This window comes from Canis lupus, chromosome 33 (genome assembly GCF_003254725.2).
Source record: "Canis lupus dingo isolate Sandy chromosome 33, ASM325472v2, whole genome shotgun sequence".
Taxonomy (NCBI): domain Eukaryota; kingdom Metazoa; phylum Chordata; class Mammalia; order Carnivora; family Canidae; genus Canis; species Canis lupus.
In genome coordinates, this window is record NC_064275.1 from 4042163 (window position 1) to 4067717 (window position 25555).

Genomic DNA, 25555 nt, shown 5'->3' on the forward strand with positions numbered 1-25555 from the left:
CATTTACTTATTTCTGTCATTGTAACCTATTAAGACTTTCTTTAGGAAAAAGTATTGTACTTCTTTCCCTGCTAGGTAATATTACAAAATAATTTTATTTATTAAAAAAACAGCTCATTTCAAAACCTTGAAATTCTGCATCAATATTATACATGCTAATAATATTAAACACTTTTCTGAAAATCATGCAACCTACAAAAATCCTATTTGGCTTACAACATTTGCATCATCTATCTCATGTAGCAGGGCCTTCCTTTCCTAGTGATTTTCATACCCTTTTATGTAATCCACATCATAAGACAATTTGTGTATCAATAAATGCTAAACCCTTCAAAATCAAGCAACCAGTGGAGAGATTGAAATGCAACACAAATTTGAATGAATGACTCAGCTTCAACCATGTCAGAGTATGTATTTGGGACGGCGAAGGTTAGGACCCTTGAAATATATTAGAACAACAATAGTCATTATATTAAAGTAGTACAATAAAAGTGTTTTTTTTAATTTTTTTAAATTTTTATTTATTTATGATAGTCACAGAGAGAGAGAGAGAGAGAGGGAGGCAGAGACATAGGCAGAGGGAGAAGCAGGCTCCATGCACCGGGAGCCCAATGTGGGATTCGATCCCGGGTCTCCAGGATCGCGCCCTGGGCCAAAGGCAGGCGCCAAAGCGATGCGCCACCCAGGGATCCAAAAGTGTTGTTTTTTCTTCTCAATTTCCACATACTCTATTATATTGTTATGCTACTTTAAAAATTTTAAAGGATAAAAAGAAAATATATTCTAAATCTGCAAAAAAGTGTATCAGTCGACTCAAATGTCTTCTCATTTTTGGCATAAGCAGGTAACCGTTTTCGTAATGGCAAGAGGGTAAAATACTCATAGGTACTTTATCCCCGAGGTTTTGTTTTTTTTTTAAAAGCTTCTCAGTCACATATACTACATTTGTGAAATAGTCTTTACACTCACACAGAATATTAGCATTTCATATAATCCTCCTATTTGTTTTCTCTGACTGAAAATTGAGGAATATTTTCAATGAGGATTTGAGTTCCTCATTTTTGGTAGTGTCTAAAGTATATTGAATGTAGATTACTCAGCCCCTGCCTAGTTGATAAACACATGACAAACTCATATCTGGCTTTAGACTTGATAATTCTTTCAGTAAGACAGTTGATGCTGGGCTAAGATAAACACAGTAATATAGACGGTGAATATGTTTTGATGACTCATAAGACATATGACTAATTTATGTAAGATTCAAAGTTAGTTTTTCTAATTTTCATGAAGATAAATGCTGTATTCTAAACTTATTCTTGAATTAACAACTTCATTATGCCTTGTGTATAGCTTCAGAACATAGACTAAATGATGCATTTTAAATATAAAGATTTGGAGTGATCTGATCTGATTTTCTGGAAGAGGAATAAGGACAGAATTCTAGATAGGATTTGAGAAAAGATAAAATTACTTCTCCAGAAAATATGCAGTTCAAAAGCTAGAAATACTGCTCCAAAGCCGCCTTCTATAGCTCAGTTTATGGGTTGAATAGGCTTTTAAAAAATGTAAATTTATTTTTGTCTAATTAGGCTCTTCAGCCATTTCCAGTCACTAACGAGATAGCATGAACCACCATCCAAATCATTAGGAAGTCCTATCGTTTCTACCTTCAAAGTATATGGAAAATCCATCCACTTCTTCCTCTCTGTCCCATGCTAAGACAAACTGCAATTATCTCACTGCCGAATTACTGCCAAAACCTCCTATTTCTTCTCACCGCTAATGTTCTTGCTGGCATTGCAATTACTTTAAAATGTAATAATTATTGCTCTGCCTCTTATTAGCTTGTAATCTATATGTTTTGGCTTCATCACTTGTAAAATAGGTACATTAAAAGTACCTACCTCATAGGGTTATGAATATTAATGGTCTAGTGTGTATAATGTATTTAGAACAGCACGGAACATATAAGCATTTAGTTCATACTAACCTTAGAATGTAAGCCCTGTGTGAGCAAACCTTTTTGTCTGTTTTGTTCATCACTTTAATAATCAGTGCCTAGAGAAAGATACACTTTGTGGAATGTAAAACATAATAGCTGAATATATGTGAATTAGTAGCATTGGGAGACAGGTGTGATTTAAGGGAAGGATTTTAAGAAAAAAGAAAAATTATCCTGCAAGAGTCAACCAAGTGTAAATGTTGGGTCATGAGAAAGAAGAATGAGGTCATTTGGGAACAGAAAAAATTGGGAAGAAGAATCACTGAAAATACTCCATGACCTGGGCTTAATTTCATAGAATTAGATAAATTTTAAATAGATAAATGCAAATGAGTATGTGCATGCTTGTGTATATTTGGGTGAACATGCTAAGATATGAGAGAGGCAGCAGAGCAACGAAAGTCATAGCTTTCAGAGCCAAATGCTTGGATTCACACCCTTGCTTTACCACTTACTGGCCAGGTGACTATGGGCAAGTACAGCTTTCTAATTTATAAAATGATCATAATAAAAGCAACAACTTCAGAGTGTTGTTTTGAGGATTAATGGAATCCCTATTTATAATTAGGATTTGTAATCATTATCTGAAATTAATATTTGTACTTGGATAGTATCTGGTACATAGTAAATACTATGTAACTGCTTTCTAAGTAATAGAAAAATTCATACCTTTTATATTTCAAGATTTCTTTAGGAGATAACATTCTTATTGGATTTTTCTTTTTTTAACTTTGAAGCTTATGACAAATTAAAGTTATAGAAAGACAGCATCAAGTGATAAGCTCTATATGATATAAATGAAACAGTGGTAAACAGATACACAGGCTTTCCTAAGAATCCTCATATTTTCAAAAATCTACTAACGTGAAAATGGTATTCTGCCAATATTTTTACACGCAAACCTAAAATTAAAGAGGTAAAAAAAAGACCTAAAACACAAAAACCCACTATGGCATCTAAAGGCAAAAATCTTGCTGTTTCTTGAACAAATCTCTGGGTAAGGTTACTGGTTTTGGGAACTCCATTACTGTTACTGAGTCTCTCGGTCAGGTCACTAATTCTGTGAAACCCTGGCAGCGTAACAGTCACAGTAGGCAGAGCAGGGTTGATGGCAGCTTCTGAGACATTTTTTTTTTTTTTAACAGTAGCATCCAAGATTAGGCACATTGAGCAAGTAATTCTATTCAGAATTGAAATAATTTTAAATAATGTCATGGGTTTCTATCAGGGTGACTATTTTTAATGTCTTCTGACCAACTCAATGTAACACAAAAAAAGCACGTTGTGTCAGGCTAGCTTCCAAGACAGTATAAACACATGTACCAGCACAGTTATTGTTCAAAGTGTGTTTCATTTTTGTTCATGACAAACATGACTGTGTGTGATAGAATTGCTGTAGGAAGAATAGGGTATTCTTGTAAAAAGGTATACTGTGCGGATTCAATGTTTACATGGTTTTCAAATTCCTTTCTCATTTTTTCCCATCATAAACATGGAAGTATTGAAACAAAACTATATGTAGAGGGAATAAAACTATATTTATATTCATATGTGTGTGTGTGTGTGTGTGTGTGTGTGTGTATATAATATGTGCTACCAAATGTAGCCGCTACCACATATGGCTACTTAATTTTAAACTTATTAAGGTCAAGGGAAACTGAAAATTCATTTCCTCAGTCATCCTAGACTACCTTCAAACACTGAAAACCTATATGTGGATGTGGCTAGCGACTACTGTATTGAATAACACAGATACATAATAAATATCACTAACATTGCATTATGTTCTATTTGGCAGCATTAATATAGCATTTGTTCTGGATAACTCACATAAAACCTTCATATTTTATTTGAAAATTGTACATATTCTCAATGAACAATAAACTTAATTTTTTCCCATTGGATACAAATACTCAAAAACAAGCATGAATATGCTTCCAATTTCTTACATATTTTAAACTATGATGTAAAATAAGACAGGAAGAAATAAAGCAAGAATAGTCTTTGACTATATATTAGTAATAATCAAAGTTAACCCGGTATTTATGCTTCTTCTCATTAATATATAAAATTTTATTTTTACCTCTAAAAATAGCAAAGACATTATAATTGAATTCCAAATGCTATGAATATCAATATATTTCTAATACTATGGACTATGAATAGAATTTAACAGTGGGGAAAAAAAGAATTTAACAGTGGGATGCTTGAGGAGTCTCACATGGGCTCATATATTGGGTTTACTTGCACAAGTCCATTTTCATAACAATTCAGAATGGGCACATCATACATGTAATACAAAGATTAATAAAGATGGTAAATTTGACTAAAAATTTAATTAATATTTAAACATAGTTATTCACGTTTATTTGTTTATTTTTTTGGTAGAGCTGTAAAAGAAACATCCTCTGCTTTAAAAACTTCTCGAGGTTCTTGGAAAGGTTGTATATGTGCATCAAAGTTTGGCAAAAATGTGAAGAACCATCCATTGTCAAATCGTTGATATAAGTGAGTTGCATAGAATTTTTAATCATATAATATTATAAGGTGATACTGAAAAATGCTTATAGTCCATGTAAACATTGACAGCCACACTAAAAAAAACACACTATGATTAAAATGATGTGGAACCCCTGACATAAAAGGTAAATATTAGGCACATTAAGGTTTCATTGTTATAGGTCCCTTGGAAACATAATGAGACATCATTCAAGAATTATTGTTTTGGGATCCCTGGGTGGCGCAGCGGTTTGGCGCCTGCCTTTGGCCCAGGGCGCGATCCTGGAGACCCAGGATCGAATCCCACATCAGGCTCCCGGTGCATGGAGCCTGCTTCTCCCTCTGCCTGTGTCTCTGCCTCTCTCTCTCTCTCTCTGTGACTATCATAAATAAATAAAAAAAAAATTAAAAAAAAAAAAAAAAAAAAAAAAAAGAATTATTGTTTTACTTTTTAAAAAATCAAATTTAATATATACCAAAAAAATACCAAATTTCAAAAAAGCAAACATGGTATCTAGCTTCAAACTAAACTGGAATATTAAAGAAACATTTGTATAAAAAGAACTTTACTTACTTAATCCAGTTTGAGATGCATCGATCACTTCTTTTCATAGGACACTTTTAATTTACCCCTAATTTTTAGTAAGAAAACATGTTTTGAATTATTTGTATTAAGATGATTAAAATGTTTAGTTGATAATGATTATTAATATGGGTAATATTATTAATAAATTTAACATTTAACTATTTGATATACCCAAGAATTTGTATTGCAAAAACTAGCTTTGTCTTTTCCTGAAGCAGGGCCTGAAGTGTCTTAATGTATGTATAATACAAGGCAAAATAGTCCAAGTCTATTTTGGGAGACTAATTTGAATACCTGAATAGAAATTAATAACAGGGATCCCTGGGTGGCGCAGCGGTTTGGCGCCTGCCTTTGGCCCAGGGCGCGATCCTGGAGACCCGGGATCGAATCCCACGTCGGGCTCCCGGTGCATGGAGCCTGCTTCTCCCTCTGCCTGTGTCTCTGCCTCTCTCTCTCTGTATGACTATCATAAATAAATAAAAAAAAAAGAAATTAATAACAGTATTCCTGTGATATCGTTATCTTATTTGTTATGATGGAAATAGGTGTATTTCAATATATAAAGATATTTTAATTTTTATTTATTTATGATAGTCACACAGAGAGAGAAAGAGAGGCAGAGACACAGGCAGAGGGAGAAGCAGGCTCCATGTACCGGGAGCCCGACGTGGGACTCGATCCCGGGTCTCTAGGATCGCGCCCTGGGCCAAAGGCAGGCGCCAAACCACTGCGCTACCCAGGGATCCCCTATAAAGATATTTTAAAGGTAGTTTTATGTCTATCATTAGTTGTCCTCTATTTGATATTACAATATGTTCTTTAATGATAATTCAATAAAAATGAAGTTTTTCATTCAACTGCGCATGAAAGATAAATTGAATTAGTATGTCATGAATTAAACTGAAATAAATTAAATATATGATTTTAAAAATTCTCCACATAATGCTAAAATTTATTTTTGTGAATACCTGATGCCACACAGACTATTAAGTACATCTCATTAAAAAGGCAAGCTAAGTGGAATCTGGCTGACTCATTTGGCCATTCTGTGTAACCTCCAGCATTGTATTTGACAGTAGTATAAGTTCTTGCATTAGCTTTCAGAGGGTGAACCAATCCTTGCCAAAAGTTTAAGCAAAAGTAGTAATGGTAGAGATCCATGTCTTGGAGGGTGAGGGTATGATTCCTTTCCTCTTGCTTAACTACAATAATTTGAAACTCCACAATGGGATAATAGAATACTTTGTATTGGAATTATTCATATGTCTGTGACATCAATATAATATAAACTTCTGATGGTTAGGAACTGAATCCAAATAATCTTTGTACCTTCTCCATAATGCTTATCACAGATACACTTGGTAAATATTGCTAAATTAGAAAAGTACTAGAGGGAAGCTTTTCATTGAATTACAAACACACTTAAACACACACACATATATTTAATATGTATATGACATATATATATATTTGTACATATATTTTATTATAAAGTACCTTACAACACAAAAATAAGCACAATATTACAACAGAATAAACCATTGTTCATCTAGCCTCAAGTTGATTCTTTTTTTCTGTGACGTTTTTAAGACTGGATATACTAACTATAAAGTAAAATACTCAGCACTGTTTGGGATGTCTTCTTTCAGAAAAATATTAACTACCTCCTAATATCAAAGAAAAAATTCTAAAGTGTTTTCCTTCTGATTGCATATTTTCCTAAAGCAAAGAGCCTCAAATTAACTATATCTGACTTTGGGATTTTTAAAAACTTCATTTTAGTGGTCCACATGGTAAAAAGCTTAAGCGTTTAATGAATATGTACTTTAAAGTTGAAGACATGACAGCAGTAATTCTGTTTGCAATGTATCTCTAAATTTTATATTAACAAAAAAGACTTAGACAATTATATCTATTCAAAGTACTAAACTAATATTTTAAGACCTGATGTTTTGACATACCTGAGAATCAACACTTTTTATTTATGTTGCTTCTACGTTGACCTTAGAAAATGCAAATTACAGATATAAATGGATTAATTTACTCTTCTACCAGAATAAAATGCCTAAGACTTTCTCAAGCCTTGAAACATGCTGAGTATTAAACATTATAATCCTTATTTTCCCAAAGGGATTAATTGCGGGTTAAGTCTTTTCTTTCATCATTTTTAAAAAGCAAATAGTATTTGTGAATACTATTATTTCTACTATAAATGAAAACTTAGACTGATTTTAGCATTATACATATTTTTAATTGAACTTTGGTCGACATACAATATTATTTTAGTTCTAAGTGCACACTATAGTGATTTGACATTTTATATACATTGTGAAATGTTTGCCACGATAAGTGTAGTTACCATCCATCACCATACAAAGTTACTACAATATTATTGACTTTATTCCCTATGGTGTACTTTTTCCATCCCTGTGATCTATTTATTTTATAAATGGAAGTTTGTACCTCTTAATCCTCTTTACCTCATATGTTCTTTATTTAATGAAAATTTAATCGTTCTTACCTGAATCCAGACCAGGATATATCATGAAGAACAGCAGTCTGAGAGAATACAAAAGAATTCTGAATATAGCACTGAAAAATGAGACATGAATGCTTTTCTGAATATGGGTATGATTCAAACAGACAAGTGCAGATAAATCTACATGAATATTGCATCTGGTTCACTGAGTGGCTTATAATTTCGAAACTGTCACATGTCAGCAAATATATCAACACTGCTAGAAAAATCAAAAAGGAAGTACATTACTGTTAAGTGAATTGCTTCTACCTCACATAAGATAACCGTGACTATATTTTAAATAAAAGTTAGCTTTTAAATACAAATTATTTTTTCTTACATTATCAACTCTTCTCTGAGTGAAGAGAATTGAGCACATAAAGCAGCTCAACAAATATTTGGGGATGAATATCCATATTTACATTGTGAGTGTATATGTGTGTGCATAAATATGTTTATACGTACATATAACGTATAACCATGGTCAACTAGTTATGGTAGTTCTTTTGGAATCACTTTGGAATCACTACAAATTATCATCACTACAAAGGTGATGATAATTATATTTTCATTTATATTCTTTGAGATGAGTTTTTCCCTAAGAGGTCATTATCTTCTAGACATGCAATTGACAATAACTAAATACATAAAGCATATCTTCTTTTAATATTCATAAAAATCTTGTAATTTTTTTCCCTTAAAAATCAAACCCAGAATAGGACTATCCATTACCTGACCGACCAGGTAAGTAACAGATTATGTCATGCTTCACTATGACTTATTTAAACAAACAGACATTGTGAATTGTCGATGAATTGTGGGCAGGGGTAAAGATTGAAATCCAATTTAAAAATTGAAATCTGACTTTAAAAAAGTTCACAGAAATCTATTCTTTGACGATAAACAATATTGCTCGAACAAAACATCAGTATAATGAACCCCGAACATTTCTAAGATCATTTAGCCCTAACGACTTATATTATAATGCAGCCTTTTTAATTTTACAGTTTGCAAATCATACACCGAGCCCGCCGATGCCCACGTGATCATTCAGCCCCAGCTGAGCCTGGTAAAATCAGGAGCTACATGAAATCTTGCTCCTCCGAGTACCAGCGTAGAAACTCCACACTCGGTGATCTTCGCAGGAGTGTGATCTGCATGCACTTGGATTGCGTGGACACCTTTAAAGGGAGGCAGTGCTCGGATCCGTAAGGAGGCCGGGTACAGTCACCAATCGGAAACCTCCCTTAGTTCTCAGGACCCCTTGCATGTCACGGTTCTCTCCACGCAGCTGCGTTAGACAGACGTGGGGCCTCTCGCTGTCCTCCTCTCTCTGCCTCCAGACGATTTTAGGCCAACAATCGGACTTCTACTAGCGTCCACCACACAGCCACCGCAGCGTGCCGGGCAGCGCACGGAGGGTCCTGCAGGCGGCGGAGGCTCGGATGCTCGCTGCCCGGCTGGGCGGCCTAGTACGCGCCCCGCTGAGCCCCGCCGAGCCCCGCCGAGCCCCTCTGAGCCCCGCTGAGCCCCGCTGAGCCTCTGAGCCCCGCGCCCCTGAGCCCCTCTGAGCCCCGCGCCCCTGAGCCCCTCTGAGCCCCTCTGGGCCCCGCCCCCCTGAGCCCCGCGCCCCTGAGCCCCTCTGAGCCCCGCGCCCCTGAGCCCCTCTGAGCCCCTCTGGGCCCCGCCCCCCTGAGCCCCGCGCCCCTCTGAGCCCCGCTGAGCCCCGCGCCCCTGAGCCCCGCTGAGTCCCCCTGAGCCCCGCCGGGCCCCGCGCCCGCCCCGTGCAACGCCGCTCCCGGCCGCCCGTCCAGCCTCTCCGCGGCCACACGCTCCTCCCAAACATTCTGGGCTGGGGCGGGCTTTTCAACCTCGCGCGACGGCGGCACAAAGAGCCTGAGGATGCTGACGGTAATGACAGCTGATAAACGGTCAGGAACCCGCACACTGGCGATAGGTGTGCTTCGGCGCCGCCCTAAAAATACAAGATATCAAAAAAAATTCCGAAAAGCCCGCATTAAGTTTCGCGTGAGCGCCTCGCTCCTTCCTGTCTCCCGTAGCCGAGGAGCCGTCTCCACCTGCCGGCCGCGGAGGCCTCTCCGTTGTCCACTAACCCCCTCTAGCGCCGAGCCCGCGGCCCGAGCGCAGGGCTCCGCGGGGCTCCGGGCCCCGGGCCTCCGCGCCGCCTCGCCCGCCGGGGCGCCCCCCGTGCCGCCCGGGACGCGCGCCCGCAGCCCCGGGGACCCCGACCCGCCGGGAGCCAGGCGGGCGGCGGGGGCGTCCCGGGGGGCAGCGCTCGGCTGGCCGCCGACCTCGGGCTCCCCCCGGCTGCTCGCGGCGCGCTCCGACGGGGCTGGCGGGGGCTCGCGGGGACCCCGAAGGCCCGCGCCCTCCCCGCCGAGTCAGCGCCGCGCGGCCGCGCCCCGACCTCGGCAGCCCCGCGCCGGCAGCCCCGCGCCTCTGCAGCCTGCTGGGACCCTCGCGGGTGTCGCTCGCCCTTTTCGGTGTCCTGGGACCCGGAGCAGCGGAGGCGGCACAAAGTTGAGGCGCTCGCCCTCGTGGGCAAGTTCGGGCGACCGCGCCGGGGGGGGGTGTCGGCGGCCGCGCCAGGCTCGCGCCCCCGGCGCACGGAGCAGCCCGACCGGCCCGACACGCCGGGCGCCGCCGCGGGGAGCGGGGGCGGGGGGCGGGGAGCCGGGCGCTCGGGGCACTGAGTGCGGCCCGAGATGCCCGCACAGCGGCCGCCCAGGCCGGGGCGCGTCGCGCGAGCGGCGGAGGTGGCGGAGTCCGCGCCGCGAGCCGCCGCCGTCGCCTCCTAGGCGGGGGCCGGGCCGCGGTGGGGGGCTGGCTCGGCGCGCTCGCGGGCTCGGGCCCCGGCGGCCAGGGCAGCGCCTCCCCGGGGACTCGGCTCGCGCGCCCGCACCCGCCGCACCTGCTCGGCCCGCCCCGCCCCGCGCCGCGCCGCGCCCCCGCCCGCGCCCGCGCCCGCGCCCTCCCCTCCCCGCCCCCGCGCGCCCCTCCCCCGCGCAGCCCGGGCTCGCTCCTGCGCGCGCGCTCTCCCGGGCCCGAGTGAATATCCTCGCGCGAGCGGGACGCGGCGGTGGATGCGATTCCGCCCGCTCGCAGCCGCCGGGAGCTCCCTGCGCCGCGGGCCGCGTCCTCCCCCGGCACCGCTGCGCCGGCTCCCGGGCGGCCTGGACCTTCGCGCGCTGCCCCCGGGGCCTCGCGCGGGGGGCGCCCCGGGACACCCCTGCGGGCCGGGCGGCGGCGGCGGACGAGGAGCGGGACCCGCACCCTGCGCTCGGCACCTGGCCGCGCTGCTGTCACTTGCCTTCAAGTGGGAGAAGCCGAGAGCCGGGAGAGTCATGGGGGGCTGCGAAGTCCGGGAATTTCTTTGGCAATTCGGCTTCTTCTTGCCTTTGCTGACAGCTCGGCCGGGCGGCTGCGGCCACGTCTCCAGCAACCAAGGTAGGGGTCGGGCCGGGGGCGGCGGGTCGGGGCCGGGGCCGGGGCGGGGGCGGGGGCGGCGGGGGCTCGGGCCCGCGCGCTGCTCGCCTCCCGCGGGGAACGCCGGCCGGGCGCCGGGAGGTCGGGGGTCCCGTCTCGGGCGCCGGCAGCGGCGACCTCCCGCGGTGCGGCCCCTTCGGCTCCCGGCGGCTGTCGCGGCGCGGCCCCGGGCCCCCCGGGCCCCCCGGGCCCCCCGGGCTCTGGGCTCCCCGGGCCCCCGGGCGGCGGGCCGGTCCTCACCCGGCTTCGGGGCAGCGCGCCGCGCCCGCCGCGGGGACCGGACCGCAGCCCTGGGCGGCGGGGGTTGGCCGCGCTCGCAGCCGCGCGCCCTGCCCCGTCCGCGGCCAGCGTCCGCCGGTTCCCGATTGTTCCTGGACCAGGTCCCCAGGCTTCCGTGGGGTCCCTTTTGGAGACGGCGGGGTGGGGGTGGGGCGCGGGGGCGCCCACAGCAGGTGTGCATCGCCAAGTTGGGGGATATCCTATTCATAAAGTCGAGGCACTGACAGATTGTTTTTTTTTAGGAAAAAGACTTTGTTTCAGTAGGTAGAGTGAAACTGAAGAGTGTGTGCAAAGTGAAAGTCAGGCTTACCAAATGGAAAGCGCAGGGAATTCTTGAACACTTCCTGTCCTTGTATTCAACAATCTCTGTAAGACCCATCTCGTTGGATTTCTGCTGGGAAATGCTTAAGGATCTGTAAGAACATCACCTCCTTAGTCCAAATGCCTTGAACTAAGAGGCGAACAATCGTAAAAGTTTTGCAGCATGTACCTGGCCGGATGCTCTCATTGGTGCTGTGATGACCATCAATATGTCACCTGTTATGTCACACTTTTCTAAAGACCTCAAATGTAAAACTTCGGTTAGAGTTACCATTTAACTCTATATAAGGCCTCGAAATAATTTGCAAATGTAAAAATGGAGGTTAGATGACATGAAAGTGTGCATTTGCCTTGTGAGGATGAGAAGGTTAAAGGAGAAGGCAGGTAAAACAACACAGCCTTCTTTTTTGTCACAGACGTATGACCATTTTATTTTACTTGGAAACATTATTCAGAAGCGATACCTAGTTCGTTTTATACAGCTGGTACTTTTGACATGTTTTCCTAATTATTTCTGTTTTGTTTTGTTCTTTTTCTTTTTTTACCTGCCAGATTGCAAGTGCATATGTAAATTTGGAAATCATACATAACTGTCATGCCTTTGAAGATATATCACATAAGTGCCACCTACAGTGCCATACTTGCTTATGGAGGTGTTTACCTTCACTCATGATTCTCATTTGTTTTCAAAGGCTATTGGCATTACATATTGAAGGGGTAGTTACTTAATATACCTCTGTGAAAATAAAAGATTGTAAAAAACGTAAAATTACTTACTTGGACCTTTGTTTGCAGGGAGAGAAAAACAATTTTTTTTGAGAAAAACAATTTTTAATGACCAGAAAGTCAGACATTTATGTTCTACTATATCTAGTATTTAGTATGTTAATATACATCTCTTTAGTGGCCACATTCAAAAGAGAGTCATTTACTAGAAACCTTTAACAGACAGTAATCGCCATGCAACAATTTCCCTAAATCAACAATTTAGTTTTTCATTAAGTATCTATGATACACCAGTTACCATCCAAGACCCTGAGGAAATTAACATAAATAAAACACATATCAGAATCTCCAAAAGACTAAAGAGCCATTCTACCAAAATGTGTCATATGTTAAAATATGACCTTTCACACAGTCATATCGAATTTAAGGGTGTAGAGGAGTTATTTGTTAACCTCTTGCAATAATTTTTGTTTATTGTAATGACTTTCCTATACTTTAAAAAGACATCTTACCTAAAATATCTACCAAATAAATGTAATATATATTTGTTTTCATCAGTTAGCTTATCTTAATGTTTATGAATGAATATTACTCAGTTTTCCCATCTGTTAAGTAGGATCATTAAAGATAGACTACTAAAACTCTTAATTTGAATTTTCATCATTATAATATATACACAGGCCATGCATAAGATTATGCTTGGATAATATAGTACCTAAAGGCTAAGTTGGGTAAAATTTAGAGTTCTTCAACGTAAGATTATAGAGAAAATGTGCTCAGATGTTTTTATCAGACACAAATGATTGCTTATAAAATGCTTTATACAGCCTAAACTCATAGTGATTAGAAATTATACCTTATGTTACTTTGGGATAACTTTTGACTACTGAAATCATCACACTAATGGTTAACAAAGTGTCAAACTTCAGAACGTTATCCTGACTAACATTTTGGAGATAATTTCTTAATTTGTAGTTTCATAAATGACTTGATAGGGTATTACAGTGTGTATACAATATAAAAATAAAATATAAATTAGATTTGGCATACACATGATAGTAAATATTAGTAATAAGATTCCTATTTAAGGAGATAACATTTATCTTCCTCATAACTTGTCTTAAGAGGTAATGGGGTTTATATTTTATATTTTAAAGGTGTTATAGAAGGTAAAATTTTATTTTTATGTGACTTCTTTTCTGATGAAGAGTATTCACAAAGTAAAATTTTAAATGTTGCCCATTTATTTTTACAAAATTATATAAAATCCTTCATAGTTAAAATGAGTAGATTCACTTTCTTCTCCTTTCTTATTTTCCCATACTTAGGGTGAAATGATGATAATGACAAAAAAAATGAACTACCTCATTTTTAACATGGTGCTTAATAAGGTACTGAGATAAGTTGACTGTAGGAAGCATCTCTTGTCCTTTAACTGGCTCTGAAGCTCTGCACTATAAAGACAAAATAAATCAATTTGACTCTCTCTTCCTATTACCTAAACCTCCTTGAATCGATCAGAAAGTAGAGTTGCTTCCTAGATCACTTCATCTGATTAAGTAAGTGAAAACATGATTTGTGTTCAAATTTCTCTTATTCCATTAATTTTCCCTGTTTAAAACCACAATATTTATGAGGCGTTGTCAATTTTTATTAAAAAATTACAGATTTTACCTTCTCTCTGTATGAGCTTTTATTTCTGTACTGGACATTTAGGTGAATATAAAGCATAATCTTGTTTCATATGTAAGTAACCATGTATATCAATTACAGTGGTTAGTAGCCACCAGGGGTCCATTTATTCAAAGATTACTCTGCTTTAGCAAATAGTACTGTATAGCCTAAAAGAATTAATTTATTTCTCAGGTCATGTTTCCAAAAATAATCAGAAACTAAAATAATTCATTCAAGCCAAATATGGTTTGCATTCAAGAGTCTAGTGAACTCATTTTACTACTAAGATTGTGTGAATTGATCTTCTATATTTTTCCAGGGAACTCAGGACAAATTAAGTAAACAAGCAAAACAGTAGTCTGAATTGTTACTCTCATTGAATTTATTAATTTGAATGAATTGAATGTAAAATCCACTGAGTTGTATGTGAATACAGGTGAGTATACCTGAGCAGAAAAAATATCTGCCTAATAAAGTTCATAGACTAAAACTAATTGTACTTCCATAAGTATTATTCACGAACTAAGTATAGTTCTCATAGAAATGGATGAGTTGAAATAATTTCACAAAGTTCGAGTGAACTTTACTGGAAATATTAAAAACTTTGTTAAATGAGAGAAACTGGATGATTTGCAAAGTGGTGTATTTCTAAAAGACCTTTCACCTAGATAACATTTTAGGGATAAACTATTCATAGTTGTAAAGGTAAAAGATATTATAATCACATGCCTTCTCATTAAGTGTCAGTGTAAAAACAACCAACAATATAATTTTATCATAAAATTACAAATTAGAGTAAGTCATTGTGTAACTAGTCATTATGATTAGTACTCAAAGTAGAAAGATAAAATGTCATTGATATGCACCGATCATGTAAGTAGTGTTTGCTCTGGGTTTAAAACTATTATCTAAAAACTTTTTAATCTGCAAAAATTAATCTGCAAAATTTTAATCTGCAAAAATCTGCAAGGGTCCTTGTTCCCTAAGGACCTCTTCTAAGCAAAAGTAATGTGAACAAAGTGGCTTTATTTGGACTTTCTTAAGAGGAAAAATATATATTTAAGGTATAGGACAAAATTAATATTTACATCTTTTAATTTTTAATCTTTTCAAATTTTTCTGTATGATTTTGCATTACCTTTCTATTACAAAATTAAACACTAAGAAAAAATTAGAGTAGAAATACTTCTGTTTCTTTATTCATCGTTGCCAGTATAAACTAGGACAGAAAGCATTATAGGTTTCTTGTATTTCCTTCTCCCAACCTCCTTTCCCCATCGCAGGTACACATACCTGAGTACTTCTCACTGCAAACTGCCCTTGTCCCAAATGGTGAAAGAATAGATTGTATTGTACATGGTACATCAACCAGACCCCAGCAGTAATTAGAAGTTTCTTCCTTCTCTTTGACTCCACATTTTCTTGGAAGTATAAATATGGTGGAGATCAGTACATATAGTTAAGTAATCAAAATGAGATGACTTTGCCCAAAGTGCAATTATAATGAAACTAAACTTATACATTAAGTTTAATTAAATTGTTTATTCATATATCACTTTCTTTTTTAAAATAAAAAATAATGCATATTTGAAGTGTGCAACATACTTTGACATACTGTGTCTATAGCGTTTTGATCAATTTGTGATTTCATTAGAGTGGGAGGTGGCATTTGAACCACATTCTAGGGAGGAGAAAGCTAATCCTTAGAGTCAGAAGAATTGCATTCTGGGTACAGGGAACTGCCTAGGCAGTGATCTTGAAAGGAAATGGGCTTGACACATTTGGAGAACTGTGTGTTCAGTGTGACTGGAGCTTACTGAATACAGAAGAGAGTTACACAATGTAAGGTTTGAAAGATGATTAGGGACCACATCCCACAGAGAAGAAAAGAAGTCATAGTAAGGATTGTGTTTTAGAATTATTCTAGGTAAAATGGGAAGCTATTGAGAGATTTTAACCATTTTCATTTAAAGAGCATTAAGGTTAGTGAGTAAAGAGATGGTTGGAAGATGGTAAGAGTAGAGTTAGGAGTCTGTTGTAGTTGTTCAGGAGAGGGGTTATATGGTAGCCTGGCCTAGAGTGGTGGTGGCAGAGATGGAGAAGGAAAGATGGATTTGAGGTACATTTGGGAAGTAGAATTTATGGGACCATCTTATCTTTACATAAAACTAAATGTAGATGTTCAACATTTATATCACTTTTTCCCCAAGGGTCCCAGACAAATTTTTGATTACTCTCCATCAAAATTACTTTGCTATAAAATTAGTGATAATTAACAGGGGATATGAGGGATGGGGTGAAATACCCATTTTCTACTTTATTCAGCTCAAATTGTGATTTGAAATATAAACTTAATAGCACAGCCTTGCTATTTCAAGTGGTCATACATACGTATTGGCTCAACAAATGCCATTTGTTATTGCATTTCTCACATAACTTTCCATATATAGTTTTTTTTTTTCACCAGAAGGGATAATGGTGCAAGTGAGTGGGGACATCTTCACAAAGCAGTATACTAGTCCAACAGAATCTAGTTTTTAGCTAAAAAGTGCAATATTTAGAAGTTTGGCTTATGTGCCAGTCTTTTTCCATCTCTGTTATAATCAGATAACTGTTACTGAAAACAAAAATCTAAATGATACTAGATATAAAATGGGTATGTTTTCAGATATTTTCCATTAGTCTTTCTTTCTTTGTATTTGGTAAAATGAAACCAATGTTCAGAAAATTTCTAAGAAACACAGAAAATGAGATTTTAGGTTATATATTATTCTTAGGGGCGGGGATGAGGGAAGAAACAGGCTTTCCACTAAACAATAGTAAATTGTGTGTTGTTTAAGAAATTTCCATGAGTAGTTAATTATCTATTACTTTGAGTTTGTCTTTTAATGTTATATGAGTTCCATTATTAAATATATAGAAGCATAAAAAATCCTAACTCAATAGTCATATATACTTAGTGTATATTTAGAAAATTCATACTCGGGGGAGGCTTCCTTTAAACATTTCCAAATATTCTTAAATATACATTCAAAATTACATTTTAATTTAGTGCTGAGAAATGTTCTGAAAATGCTATTTTTATAGTTATTTCCATTTGATAAACATTTTGACTTCTTATGGAATATACAACTTCACTTTTCAATGGTAGATATTCTAAAACTGCACGGAAATATTCACTCTTTAAACAGATATTTATTGAAGGCCTACTATTTGATAGGTAGTACACTTACCATATATAAGGGGTAAAGGAGAAGTTTCTCTCCCAGAAGATATGATCCAATGATCATAGTTTCCAGGCTCTTTCCAGATCTAGCAAGAAAAATCCGTTTTCTTAAAAATAGATACAAAATCAATTAGAAAAACTTTAAAATACATTTGTTATGTGATAATATATAGCAGTACTGGTGATAAGCCCTCATAATATAGAACATCTATGTACCAGCAAAGTAGTATCAAATATTACATTTTATTTCAAAGTTAAATCACTCAACAATCGCATAGTAAGCATCTCAGGAATTAGGTTCTGAGGCTACAACCGTGATTATCCTACAGCCTCTGTTCTTTAGTAACTCAGTCTGCTCTGTTGATGTTGCATATCTTTGAATCATCTTTAATTACTTGATGATTTTTATGGGTTGAAGAATTTTGCAGTACATGAGATTATGAGGGAGAGAGGGAAAGGAGTAAAGAAATACTACCAATCATTTTATGCATTTTACTTGTGAAATTGTTACACAAGAATCTTCCAAGGCTTTATGATGGGTATATATTTAATTATATGAAGAGGAAACATAAATATGCATCTTAAAAGCATCTTCATGGTACAGAAACATATTTCACATATGTAATGGCTTTCCATGGACTGGCATGTAGCGTGAGTTTTTGTTCAAAGGATATTAGACTAGCATATTTTGATGTGTGTAAGGGGAATTGATCAAAAACTATAATTTAAAAACAAAACAAAAAAAGCTATGATTTATGTTGAAGATGCAAGTTTCCAGTTTGAAACAAGCCTACCTTAATTGAACTTTGTAGTGAGAATTGAAGTTAAAGTGTGTATTTTCAGTCCACATCCAGAAAAATACATTCAGCTACTTTCTTAGGATATTGCTGAGTCCTCCAGCTGTTGGCCTGTTTGATGACCTGTACTTGAATATAAATGAGAAGTCACCGCTCTTCCTCCTATTTCATTTCATAACTTCAAGTGTAAAAGTCATACTTTTTGATCATGGGAGATAGCAGATAACAGCTCCTTAAAAACTGGGTGTCCAGGAGGTGGAAATAATTAATGTTATTTTTCTCTCGTAATGTTAGATATCTTTGTGGATATCTGGAGCTGATAGAAAGTAAGCAAACATGTAAATACATAACTTATTCATGTGTTAATTTACAAGTAACAATAGGATAATTATATTTTCTTTCAAGTTGGCTGTACTGTATTATGATGCTTCTATTTTGTGGTACATGGGCATTGCAATGAGAAACACATTCTTGGAGAGTACATAAAGTGTAATATCTAGAGTAAGGAAAAACATTTGCCCCCGATTAAAAAAAATCAACATATCAAAATTTACCTACCTATGATGATTATTAATAGGTATATCTTAAGCAAGTTAATAAAGGTAAATATTTTGTGTACTAAGAAATGAAAAGACATTATATTTATGTACTCCAGATAAAAATTATCAAAAACTAATAAACGATTGCTCCTAAATTCGAGTTATATCATAATATCACCTTAACATTTACTTTAAAAGGCAGAAATTTGTTCCTTATGTTGCTGATAGATGATACTTCAATGTTGCTGAAGATAATAGAAATTAAATGTATAGAGAATTAAAATGTGCAGAGACCAATATATGTTATTCTAAAAATTGACAGTTTACACAACTGAAATTTACTTTTAAATATGCAGTAGCAAAGTAGCTATACAGATACCAAAATGAAAGAAAAATAGAGATCAAAGAGAGAGCTGAATTATGGTACTATTTAAAAATTGAACCTGTTTGCTAAAGGAGTCTCTCATTACGTATCTTGCATAAAATTCTTAGATTCCTTAATCTCTGCAAGTTTGGAAGTGTCCAGTGATGAGAATCTTAGGTAAAGCCTAAACCCAACACAGGAAACTTCTTTCCATACTCCCTTTGGATTTAAAGAATAGATAATGTTTAGATAATGTTTATCTTGTGAATGCAAGTGAAAATAATTAGTAGTTGCCATTAAATGTGACAAGAAATAGTTGAGCAAAGTAGTAGATAGCATTTTACAAAATCATAGGAGTTTTGTCAGTTTCCAAAATTAAATAAAATCTATACATTGGTCCACTTATTAACAATTAGTAAATCTCAACAACAAAAAAAACCCTGAGAATATAATAGGACAATTTTAGGATACTAGAACATTTAGTGAGGAAAATTCACCCTTACCTTGGCTGTTTTATATGTATTGTTAAGGGAGAGAGCAGTCAGAAAGAGATCTCAATTTTTATCTGGAAAAGAAACCCAAAATTTCAGAAGTATATATTGTTGGTATAATATATTGCTTAATATAGCTCACAATAAGTAAAAATTAACATGTTCCAATTTTATTGCTATATTTATGATACTATATTAGAGTAAAAGGCACTTATAGTAGGTACAATAACTTACTGTCTTACATTGTTATAGTATAATAACTTCATTTTATAGGTTAGAAACACTGTAGTCCACTCAGGTTATTAAAAATATCACTTTGGTTCTTTGTTTAAAAAAATTAGATGTGTAAGAATTTTTTAATATTTACTAGTTTTATGAGCAGAAATCTATGTATGCCTTGTTTTTTTCAAGAGCCCTAATACCTAGTAAATTAGAATTAAACTTTCAGAATTTATTTTGAAGGTTAGTATTCTAAAGTTTCAATATGGTTGTGAAGCTAAGTGGTTTCTTTTTTTCTTAAAGATGTAACCAAGCCTTAAATCAGTTAAAGTTGTTTGTCTGTTCCTATAATACAGTTCTCAAATACTTTTTCATTGCAATATAGCCATAGTTATCTTTGGGTTTTTTGTTTGTTTTTATTTTTATTACTTAGATATGAACACTTCATTTCTTAATCTATGTGGTGTGTTTATATATTTTTCCTAGAATTCTCAAACTAGTTCAACAGTAAGTGTACATTCATCTAATTTTTACATGAAATATATTGATACCTACAATGTTTTTTTTCACTGCTGGCCCAGGAAACATAAAGGCAGGCTGCCGCCCGAAGCTCCAAGAGCCTAAGGTTTAACTAATTAGGCTCTTGATACATCCGTGAATAATTAAAATGTTAATTTATACGTCAAAGTAATATGGATTGCTTGTTGCATAGATAAGTTCACATCTGTGAACAATTGTTTACAGAAATGAAAAGATAAAAGTGCTGTTCTTAAGGATCTATGGAGACCATAATATAAGGAGACACTGAAAATAAATATTCATTCAATATATTGGCCATGACTTTGTGTGACTGCTAGAAGTGAGATAAGAAAGAGCTGCCTCCCGACCCAAAGGGCAGTGTTGTGAAATGGAAGAGATATACCTGACAGTTAAACACCAGCAATATATGATTCCAAAGATAAAATGAAGGGAAAGAACATAAAATTTTACAAACAAATAAGCTTGAATTACACATGGGAAATGAAAATGAGCCTCACATTTATCAGGATTCATTGTCATGAACATGTGAAACTAATAAGAGAATTAAAATGAATAGCTCCTTCAGAGACCTCAATTTTTAAGTTACTTTGAATAGTTACTCTGCACTTAAAGATTAAAATTTATTCTGCATATAAATGCAAAGTAAATATTCAAGTGAGTAATGTCTTACATTGAACATAGAACTTTCAAGTAAGCAAACTTTCAAGTAAGCGGTACAACTTGGCTTTTTCATTAAAAGTTTTATCAGGTTCTTTAAGAAATATATTTAATGATGGTGCCTTTACAAAAAAAAACACAAAATCTAAATTTTAATAGATTGTATGTGATTTTGTCTACTCAATATTTTACCTTTAGATGAAGGTATAATTGGCAATACCCATACCGTTTACATTATATTTAATTTAAAGATTAAAATCTGTAGCTTCTTGCCGTCTCCTACCATGTTAATGTCTTGTTTTATTATAATTCTCTTTCCTGTCTGTTTTAAATGTTTTTTAGCAGTGTTTCATAACTTTGAACTTGCTGGTATTCCTTAATATCTATCTTGAGAAATTAGGTAAATTGCTGTTTGATCGACCCTGTATTTTATATTTGAAAAATGTGTCTGTAGAAACACGCAGAGATAGAAATTGCTGCTGGAACTTGGTATTTTTAAACAGAGAGAAATCAATGGCAGATTATCCGTGATTAGCTGTTGACATTTAGATTTGCACATTTAGAATGTCAAAAGCTCTGAAAACTATCAATTTAGTTCCTAAATTACAATAATATTCTTATTTTCAAATCTAACATTTTATGGTTCTCATCCTCCTTCCAGTGTAAAGATGTACTTTAAGAAAAACAATTAATTGAAATAATTACAGATCTCTTTTCAAACTAGATTTTAATTGATTCACTGAAAAAAATTAGTTATCTGCCCATAAACCTAATGGATTACTTATACCTTTGCATGTATCTGGTTTGTTGTTGTTATTACAAAATGCTGGTACAGGCATTATTTCTATCTTACGAAAATAAATATCTTTATAAGGCATATTATAGTTTGTTTAATATATTTCTTCTTTAATCATATGATAACTGGAATATGGTTGCTGCTATGTCAGAAAAATTATTTTAATTCTGTATCAGGGTATATATCATTAAATCTTTAAAGTATTTTCTCCCAGAAGACATGACTAACCTAGACTGTTAGAATCTGACTTGCTGCCAGACTCTACTAGATTGATGATATTTATCAAGGCTTAATATCTTAATTGTAAAAGATTACGACTCTATATACACCATGCCACACACACATAATGCTTATAACATGGAATCCTATTCTCAAAATGCACCACTAGCTTGGTGGAAAGTTCTATTCCTGAGATGGTGCCAGAATTTACAAAGGTTTTATGATACCTATAAAACTAAGGAAAAAACCCCACAAATTTCTCCATTAACATATAATGTGTCACTAATATATATTAATTCCCCAAGTCCAGGATTGCTCTCAACTTCCAATTCAAACATTTTACTTGATTCTATTTCAATGTAAAAATAGAGAGTATTCCATGCGAACTGGCTATTTTTAATTTATCTCTTTCAGCTCTTAAACTGGAATGATTATGATTTTTGCTTTTGTTGTGTCTAAGTTCTTTACATAACTGTTTACATGTGTGATGTTGACTCCCAAGTATTTCCCATAAGTCGTCTTTAAATAAGTTTCTTCCTGTTTGGATATCAAGATTGGCTTCGAGCAACCAAACTTCCCCCCTCACCATTCCTTTCCCTCTAAGATTTGCTTCTGAGGAGTCATGCACACATTGAGCAGTCTTACATGCACGTGCAAGAATGGCTGGTAGTTACCTAGCTGTAGCTGGAAAAGAGGGTAAGAGGCTGAAGTGGAGGACTGTTTGTTGCATGGGGTGAGGTTGACACAAAAGCAGGTTCGTGTGGCTTTACTGCAAGTGTGACTTTAGCTGGAATCCACACGTGCATATACCGTCCCCTAACATTGTCTAACTCTGAAAAAATTTCCTTGGGTGGAAAAGGCTGGAAAACAGTGAAAGGGGGCTGGAAATTTGAGCAAGAGCTAAGGCTAAATCTTCAGCTAAAAGCAAGGAAATTTCCTTCCCCAGCTCTCATTTCTCAGTGCTTAATATTTTTGAAGGTGTTTACAGTTTTATGGAATTATGTCTATTGATCTTTTTTTCAGTTAATTTTCTGAGTTTTCGCGTGTGGAGAATCTTTGCACATCCTATTTAGCTAATTTTTTTAGATATGTTATGGCCTCAGGTTAGTATATCTTGCCTCCAAGGATGCTATGACAACAAACATTTCTTTTGAAGATATGAAATGTTCTAGAAAGCAATTAAGCAGACTATTGAAACATATTCGTACACTTGGATCCATTAATTCTACTTTCATGAATTTAAGTTCTAGGGAAAAGCATAAAGAGGCTAACAGTTTTCTACAAGGGTTTTTGTCTCAGTCTTATTTATAGAACTGAAAAATTGGAATCAGAGTAAATGCCCCCAAATAGAAGAATTTTTATGGAGGCATAACTTCCGTTATCTGGAAAAACTTCTTGAACGAGGGCCTGAGAATCAACAGGTGTCCCAAATTCCTCTGCGTGGGACACTACTGAGGGACATGGGAAAGGTGGTAGGAGAACCAGAGAAGACTTGCAAGAGAAACAGTCTGATGGAGATTCTGGGGTCCGTTTAGAGTAGCCAGGAGGACAGTTTAAAAATGATGGTGAAAAAAAATGATGGTGATGGCCCTCAATCTGAAGTTTGCATGACTGAGATGTGAACGGATTCCCCCTCCCCCGCCTTCAACTGTCCAGTTTTATCACGATCTGTTATACTCCAGAAAAGAGAGAATAGAAACTATAAGTAAAAATTCTCTGAAGAGAGCAGGACAGGTGGGTTACCACCCTACCCCCAAAAATAAATTCCGGAAGATAGAAGGTTTAGCTATTGGACTGAATGGGGTTCCCTGGGGACTTGGCCCTGTCCCTGTCGGTGGTTAAGAACAGCAGCCTGGTCAGGTATTTTCTTCTCATTTAGCCCTAAAAGGAGTCTCTAATCCCTTCAGAGGAGGCAGCACGGATCCATCTAACAGACAGCATCCCCACAGACAATTTATGGAGGGCAAAGAATTTAAGAAAGAAAAGAAACAACACTTCCTGTGCGTTCACTATGTGTGCGGTTTCCCTTATCAGGAAATACACAAATGTATAAGAAATGGATTTTAGGGAAGTGAAAGGGAAGGCGGTAACTTTAACAGTAGGGAATCTTGTTTTACAGGCTTTCGACCCCTTTTGTGAATGCACACAGTAGATTGGCTGCCTGTTCTCTGCTCGTGGGAATGGGCCGGGAAGTCAGGGGTTTGGTTGTGGCTTCTTGCCAAGTGAAAATGGGGGGACTGTCTTAGCAAAGCTGAAGGGACAGAGCTCTCTATGCCTCCATCCCCTCCTTTCCTGGATGATAAGCCGTGTATCATTTCCTAATGCTCCTCTAGCTCCATCATGCTGAGCTTTCAAACAAATTTCGCAGTGACAGCCACCAATCCTCTTCTCTCCTTGCTGCCTGATACCCGACCAAGAGCTGACTTTACATCCTTCTGATTTTTAGCGACCAGAGGATTAATTGGATCACATGCTATCACTGACAAATGGCTCTCTAGCAAGGGTATATTTTGAATTACACCATCTCTAGATTTGGAGAACTTGTAAAAAAAAAAAAAAGTTATTCATACAAACTGGGATGACCAGGGTCAGGAGATATATCCCTGCAAGATCTCAAGCAAAGATTCAGATTCAGATTATATTTTTGGCTGTGTTTTGGAGGTTGCAAGTTATTACAAACAGCCCAACTTTATAATGGTTGTAAAAGAGGGCACCCTGTGGCATGCAGACCACTTTCTCTTAGGCTAATAAGTGTCATTTGTTTATCAAGAATACTGTTGCTTAAAAGTTTTACATGTTCCTTTTTTAAAACATTTGATGGAGGGGTGGAATCATTGCTTTCACTTTGGGCAGAATAAATTATGAAGGGAAAAAGGAGCCCACACAGTGCAAAAAGAAAGGAATACAGTTAAATACAGTTACTTCCTTTTACTCCAGGAAGTTTGATTCCTGTCAATAATCTGTGCTCTCACGAACTGTGTGATGCTCCCTTTCCAATAAAGCCCTGATAGAAATAGCTGGATTAGAAGGAGTATGTGTTGTTCAGATGTACTCAAAGAGATTGTGGTCATTTACTTGCTCTCTTGTTCTTGGAAACTGTTGATAATTTTTGAGCATGTTGGCAATTAATGTGAATTTCTTCTTAAAACTAAGTATATGGCAATCCATAGCAGTGTGGGAGCTACCTTCTAATTTCATGGGGAAATAGAAATAGTGTCTGTTTCCTGTCCCCTTATTCTTTTCAACATGCTGATTTGATGATTGAAATCCTGTATTGATGGGCACCTGGGTGGCTGAGATGGTTGAGCATCTGACTCTTGGTTTGGCTCAGGTCCTGATCTCAGGGTCATGAGATTAGGCTCTGCCTGGGGCTCCATGCTCAGTGGGGAGTCCGCTTGAAGATTTTCTTCCTCTGCCCCTCCCCCTACATGCTCTCTCTAAAATAAATAAATCTTAAAAAAAAAAGAAATCTTATATTAAATGCTTATGACTATCATATATAGGAAATGGAGTATATTTGAAATAAATACACGTTAAGCTTGAGTTACTATATTTTGTGTAAAAGCTCAAAAATAGCTTACTTAGCTATTACTGT

At 38.0% G+C, this 25555-nt stretch overlaps 1 protein-coding gene across 20 annotated transcripts in view; it reads left to right on the plus strand.

Moving 5' to 3' along the window:
- Positions 1 to 10853: 10853 nt before the first annotated feature.
- Positions 10854 to 25555, plus strand: part of EPHA6 (EPH receptor A6) — an 880674-nt gene continuing 865972 nt past the window's right edge. For 17 of the 20 annotated variants that reach the window (XR_007407962.1, XR_007407961.1, XR_004811710.2 and 14 more), the window contains exon 1: positions 10854 to 11073. Coding sequence is in view for 17 of the 20 variants with exons in the window: in XM_025417283.3 (XP_025273068.2) it covers positions 10971 to 11073 (103 nt within the window). In the remaining 3 variants the exon portion in view is untranslated. The remainder of the gene's footprint in view (positions 11074 to 25555) is intronic. The other 3 variants (XM_025417315.3, XM_025417404.3, XM_025417337.3) reach the window with 2 other exon arrangements.